This window comes from Elephantulus edwardii, unplaced genomic scaffold (assembly GCF_000299155.1).
Source record: "Elephantulus edwardii isolate Elephantulus edwardi_28Jun2011 unplaced genomic scaffold, EleEdw1.0 scaffold00105, whole genome shotgun sequence".
Lineage (NCBI taxonomy): Eukaryota > Metazoa > Chordata > Mammalia > Macroscelidea > Macroscelididae > Elephantulus > Elephantulus edwardii.
Genome location: NW_006399855.1, coordinates 1,040,760 through 1,047,740, shown reverse-complemented (window position 1 = coordinate 1,047,740; position 6,981 = coordinate 1,040,760). Strand labels below are relative to the sequence as shown.

Genomic DNA, 6,981 nt, shown 5'->3' with positions numbered 1-6,981 from the left:
GTGGAGGGACAGCGCAGGAGGGGAAGGCCCTCTATGAGGTGGATTGATTCAGTGACTGGGATAATTGGGATGGGAGTGTCAGAGACAGTGCGATTCGCACGGGACAGAGCAGAGTTTAGGGCTGTTGTACATAGGGTCGCTATGAGTCACAAGCGACTTGACGGCACATAACAACAACAACATTGGAATATCTTCTTTGATGAAATAGCGATTTACTCTCATTTTTGATTGAATTATTTATCTTCTTGTTACTTGTTAAAGTTTTAAGGTTAGAGTTATTGTTGAAATTTTACTTTATTTTGTTTTATTTTATTATTTTTTTGTGTGTGTACCGTCAAATAAGATCTGACTGGTACAGGAGGAGATTGCCCCTCCTTCTCCAGCAGAGCATCTGGTGGATTCAAACAGTGTATCTCTGGGATTGCAGTGCAAATTCTTGCCACTAGGCCACCAGAGCTCCCTTAGTGTTGAAATTTTATGTATAGTTTTGTTACTCTCATATTTGTTATATGGTTTCTCAAAATATTTGCCCACTTGCTAATTTGTCTTTTCAAGTTTTTGGTTAGTAAAATATTCTGATGAACAAAAGTTCTTCCTTTTTTTTAGTTCTCATGTATTTCACCCCCATTTATACTTGTGTTATTTTATCAGGTAATTTATTTCCAAAAGCTAATTCTGACAACTTTGTCACTATTTTTTTCTAAGTGTTTTAGGGTCTTAGTTTTAGCATTTAGGTCCTTAATGATTTTGCATTTGTTTTTGTGTACATGTGAAGGCTGGATTCTGCTGTGTTATTCTGCATGTGGAAATCTAGCTTTCTCAGCACGTTTATTTTAAAGATCTTTCTTTATCCATTGAGTGGACTAAGCACTCTTAACAAAAAGCAGATGCTACCATGGGGATGAGGTGTTGAGGTAAGACAAAGAATATAGTTATTAGAGAACAAGCAGTTCAAGGGACAAAGAAGCCAGAATATTGAAAGTATCAGCCACATGTACATTAAAACGTACATGTACATTCAAATCACCCCAAATCATGATAATAATGTTATAATGCATATCTCATAGGATTGCTGTGAGGCATAAAGAGTCAGTATTGATGGTTGCCGTTATATACGTACTTGCTGTTTATTATTTTTATCATTTAATCTGCTTTTATTGTAATAATTCCAAACCTTTGTTTAGAGCATTACTTTTCTGCATAAGAGGGAATATATATATACATATATATGTATAGTGCATAGAAATGTGTTTGTTGCTTGCATGTGCTTGCCTTGCCTCATTCCCCTACTTCCTTGCGATTAATTGTTCATTCCATGTGTTTTCAGCCCTCTTTTTTCTGTTGCTTGATCTTTCTCATTTATTAGTACTATCCTTACAGATTTTGGTTCTCATTTTGTTTTTTTAGCAGTTGAACTCCTTCCTCAGCCAAGTCTATTGTTTTCTTTAAAATTGTCTGGGTTTTTCTTTGTTGTTTTGTTTAATTTTTATTATATTATTTTTGTGTGAGTGTACGGTCAAATCAGATCTGACTGGTACAGGAGGAGATTGTCCCTCCTTCCGCGGCAGAGCATCTGGTGGATTCAAACCATGCGCCTCTGGGATTGTAGTTGCAGCTCCTTACCACTAGGCCACCAGAGCTCCCCTAAATTGCCTGTTTTTGCAGGCCGTTTTCCTTCTTTTTAAAATTTTAACTTACTTTGGTTGTAGGATATTGAGTTTATTTGTAAATAATTTCCTGCCAAGATGGTATAGTTGCTCTGATAAAAGTGTGAATGAAGTATAATTCAAATATTGTTACCAATTGGTGTCAGAACATTGTTTGGAACAATGGTGGAGTTTGTTGTTGTTATGTGCCATCGAGTCATCTGTGACTCAGAGGGACCCTGGGCACAATAGCTCTGAACCGTGCCCTGTTCTGAGCCAATCTCACCATCTTTGACACGCCTACTCCCATTACCCCAGTTACTGTGTCAATGCATCTCATCCAGGATCTTCCTTTCTGCACTGTCCTTCTCCCCTTCCAAGCATGATCTCCTTCTCCAGGTACTGGTCTCTCTGGTCCATATGTCCAAAGTGTATGAGACAGAGCTTTGAAATCCTTGCCTCCAAAGAGCAACTTGATTCTACCAGGATAGACCTGTTTGTTTTCTTGGGAGTCCGTAGTGGAGAATACACTTGATCTTTGCCAAAAGGTTGAGAAGCGATCATAGTGGAGTACAGACATTTTTGGAGACTTAAGTCTTGGAAATAGGAGAGCCCTGCAGGGCTAGTAATTCTTGCTAAATTCTGTTCTCATTTCTGAGATTCCAATAAACAGTCAGGGGGATGCCTCTTCCTTTGGCAGGATGTAGTAGCCTAGAAGAAGCACACCTGGGAGGCCTATCTGTCTTTTCTGAGATCTGGAGGGACTTCTTTCTCTAGATTTTCCCTTTGTATTATTCTCAGGGTTGCCTGCTTGCCACCCTCCTCTCCCAGAATGGAGGATGTTAATGAGGATTTTCTGGATTTTGTTAATTCAGTTTCTTTTTTCTCCACTGCTTCTGGAGTACCACAGTATTGGACCTGTCAGTATCTTCTGATAATATTTTGTTTCTTTGCTTGCAATCTTTTTACTTCATTTCAGAACAACTCTTGAGATTTTTATTTTACTTAAAAAAAAAAAAAACAACACCACCACTACTTTTATTTCATTTTTGTTATTAGTACTGTTGAGTTGGTACTAACTGATAGCTGATGCTCTAGCGGATTTTCAGAGGCTGTACGGGAGGAGATTGTTCATCTTTCTCTTGTGGAGCAGCTAGTGGGATTTAGTGTTTTTTTCTTCCATATTAACCCAGACCATTATAAATCTGTATTTTTTTAAAAAGTCTTCCCGAGAGGATTATTGCAGTCAGCTGTGTCAGGGAACCACAGTATTAAATGACACAACAGAATTAGGCAGATGGGGAGAGTTGTCAGAGAGAGAACCCTCTTTTGATTCATACTTTACATATATTTACTGTCTGGTATCATTCTGAAGAGAAATTATCTTTTCCTTTCCCATGTGAAAATCTGTGGGTTTCCCTAGCGAATGGCATATTGTAATGATAATTAAAAACAGATGACATGAACATTCTGACTTTTCCTCCAGATGTGTGACAGTGCAGAAGAAGGAGTGGACGGAGACACAGTGAACATGTTTGTGGTGCACCCCACTACACCTGCACAGTATTTCCACTTACTTCGAAGGCAGATGGTCCGGAACTTCAGAAAACCCCTCATTGTTGCTTCTCCTAAAATGTTACTCAGGTTTCCTGTGAGTAGAAAAAGCTGATTAATTAGAATTTTTAATTCTATTGGATATACTCTATTCCCCCCTTTTAATGTATGAAATTCTTTTTCTGAACTACAAAAACATCCCTTTAGTTTTAATTGGCTGTATTCAAGTTTTTCTATTTTCCAACCTTTCAAAAATAATTGGAAATGGAGCTAGCACTGTGTTTCTATTGTCATGAAGGACAGGAAGACCTTCTTCTTCTATGAGCAGATGTAATTTCTTCAGAAAAAGATTTAAAGTCTCTACAATCTATTCACTACTATATTGGTTTTGAAAAGCTGAGAATTTAAAGTATTATATGAGTGGTATTATTCACCAGATTTTTTTTTCCCTGTTAAATGATCTGTCAGTCATGAGTAGAATCCTGTTTCATTAAACAAAAATAAGATAAAAATTCCTTTTAGTTTATTTTAACCAAGTGTTAAGGGCACAATAGCTTCTTAAATCACAAAAATACCCTAGTTTTCAAATAGCAGTATTTGAGATAATAATACTAAATGTGAATTTATCCCACATGCTGTCATTTTTTTGGTCATAGGAACATTTTAATTAGAATTAACATTTTAAAAAGTTTTGCATCTATTTGGATGCTACTGTCAAGGTGAAATAAGACATTTAAGATATCTTGTGCAATCCACAAAGGTTTTAGAGTGTGTATATGGCACTGAGGGTGTAGAGGGATGTAAGGGTTTGCTTCTATTTATCTTTTAATCAGCTGTTAAATATTTGGAGGGGAATAAGAAGAGACTCTCAGGGCTGACATGTATATGTGGAATTGTTACGTGTATGAACCAAGATGGAATACCACCTTATATTTTGCACTTTGGTCCCTTTCCCCATAGTCCCAACCCTAGGAATCAAGGAACTGAAAGTCCACTTCAAGTTTTCTTACATGTGACAGATAGTTCATTCACATTGTCTTGCTTATTCTCTCTTGGCTAGCTCTGATGGTGTAGTCTGTAGGGAGATACGCTGCTGACTCAAAAGATGTGTCTCTCTCCAGTGGTTCAAATCCAGCAGCAGTTCTGTGAGAGAAAGATGGGCACTCTCATGTGATTTACAAGCCACTAGAGGCTCAGCTCTGAGTTGGTTCTGACTTACCAGCAATGAGTTAGAGTTTTCTTGGATTCTTGAGCCTAAAAACCTTATCCATTCAAGTAAAGTTAGTATAATTCTATTAACAGATTTTCTTTAAATAATTTTTTAATTTTCAGTATCATTTTAACAAAAGTTTACAGAAAAGTGTTGCAGACCGAGGATATTTTTATAATTATTAATAATGAGACAGACTACCAGGAATGAGATAGAACAGAGAGCATGAAAAACGGGGCCAGCAGTTCCCATGACTGAAGGCCTCAAGCCATGCCTCTCTGGGTATTTATTGAGAATCATAAGGAAGGTAAACAGTTTAAAAGAGAGATATAACTGGGTATTTCTGTCATCACAGGAGACTAGAGCGAGGGCTACATGGTGGAGGGGACCTGGGGGAGGGTTTGTAAAGCAATGAAGGAATCTTTTCTTTTACTTTTCCATAATTTTTGGACTCATGTACTTATAACTTGTTAGTCAAATTTGTGTCTTCTAGGTTGCAACACCCCCATGATACATCTTCAAGGATATGAACATGTACGGCCAAGCACAATCAATAAGAGTGCATCTAAATTCCAAAATCAATCTCCATAATAGTCTATGTGTTTCCTACTGCCAAAGGGGCCCTTTAAGAGTAGTGAGAGAAGATCTTCACCCTGAAACCCACAGCGTCCCTTTTCAGCAGGAAGTAGCTAAGAGAATACGCCATCCCCTTTTCCTTATGACTCAGGGTGAAGTCTCTCTCAGGGAGGAGTGCTAGGGAATGGCAAAGGACACACTGACAAAGAAGATTAATCAGAACTGGCTTTGACAAGCACTGTGGCATTTGGACAAGAACAAACTGGGAGGAGGGTAGAGAGAATAGTGCAACAATGAATGAGTGGAAGCCCAAAATCTCTGTAAATGTTTATGAAAATTAATAAAATATAATTATAGAAAAAAAAATAAGGAAGGTAAACAAAGAAAAATCATAAGGGAGTACATGGGGAACTCTTTTGCAGATAACACCAAGTTCCTCTCTGTTGTTTACTTTATGCTTATCTTAGGAGGGAGGGATTCAGTAAATACAAACTAAGAACAATGTTGACTCTTAAGGAATGCCTTAGTGCCACAGGGTGAATTCTAGCTGGTATTAAGCCTCTGTCCACTTCCATAATAGCTTGCCTCCAGAAACCCTGTGAACTTGGAGAGAGGATGAAAGACACCCAAGCGTCAAGGACTCTCCTTCATAGGGTCGCTATGAGTCGCCTGTGATTCGACGGCACTTAACAACAACAAATACCAACATATCCTGATATAGCATTTAGTTTATTATTAATATTAAATTTGATATTAGGCTTCCCACAGAAATGTTAGGTTTTAATTCATTCATTTTTGCACATTTTACCCCCTCTCCCTCCCTTCTCCTTCCCCAAGTTGACTTTTTTTCTTTTCATTAGTTTATTTACAGAATTCTAATACAAATTCAAACAAATTCCGTCAATTTACCTCACCCTCCACCCATCAAATTGTACAGCCCAATAATTAATCCCCTCTTTCCCCTGTACATCTACATCCCTCTGCTTCCAGCCTCTCCCACCCTCCTGGAGCCTTATATTCATACTTACATCAATGTTCATAGCAGCATTATTCACCATCACAAGAACATGGAAACAGCCCCAACCACAAACAAATGGATTGAGAAATTATAGTACATTCACGCAATGGTATACTATGCAGCATGCAGGAGCAATAACTTTGTAAATTATTACCTAACTTGAGAGGGAATGGAGAACATTATGCCGAGTGAACTAACTCAGATCCACAGGATAAATATTATAAAAGACCATTATTAACAGTTTTTCCGATGACAATATTTGACACAGAGATTTAAAAATAACAATGATAAGGAACCAAGTAAAAATGTAAAATCACTATGATTTGTATTCTGGAAATATAGACAGCTGGGATTCTTGTGCCAGCTTTCATTTTATTCCTTAGATTTTCGTTTGTTTCCTTAACCATAACTATAAAGGAGCTTCAAATACATTGGTATTGATTCTAATTAATGTTGACTAGATTAGGCAAAGTAAAACTGCTTCATAAGATTTCCAAGACTTTAATTCTTATGGAAACTGAATGCCTCATCTTTGTCCTATGAGTTTTTAATCATTAACATTTTGGTTAACATCTGAATGCTTCTCCACTGTGCCCAAGGGCTTTGAAAGAATTGAACAATGTTATATGCACTTAGTACTGAGGACCTGTGGTAGAGAGGGCTGAGAGAGAGTCTCTGGTGGTTCAAATCCACCACGGAAAGATGAGCTGTGGCTCCAGTTGTAAAGATTTTTCAGCCTCAGGAACCCAGTTGAAATGAGGGTTGCTATGAATCAAAATTGACTCAACTGCAATAAGTTTGAGTTTTGTTAGAAAATTTATTGAGGTTTTTTTTCTGTGTGAAATTTAGAATAAGAGGATATGTGGCCATAATATTCTACTCTGTCCTCCAACACTTAATGTGATTTATCAGCATATACTTGGAGTTCTTAAAAATATTGTTGTTGTTATGTGCCATCGAGTCGTTTCCGACTCATA

At 37.4% G+C, this 6,981-nt stretch overlaps 1 protein-coding gene across 1 annotated transcript in view; it reads left to right on the top strand.

Annotated features, from left to right (window-relative positions):
- DHTKD1 (dehydrogenase E1 and transketolase domain containing 1) overlaps positions 1 to 6,981 on the top strand; it is a 116,013-nt gene that overhangs the window by 90,982 nt on the left and 18,050 nt on the right. Inside the window, exon 13 of the mRNA XM_006891841.1 lies at positions 3,133 to 3,297. Within this exon, the coding sequence (XP_006891903.1) occupies positions 3,133 to 3,297 (165 nt within the window). The remainder of the gene's footprint in view (positions 1 to 3,132; positions 3,298 to 6,981) is intronic.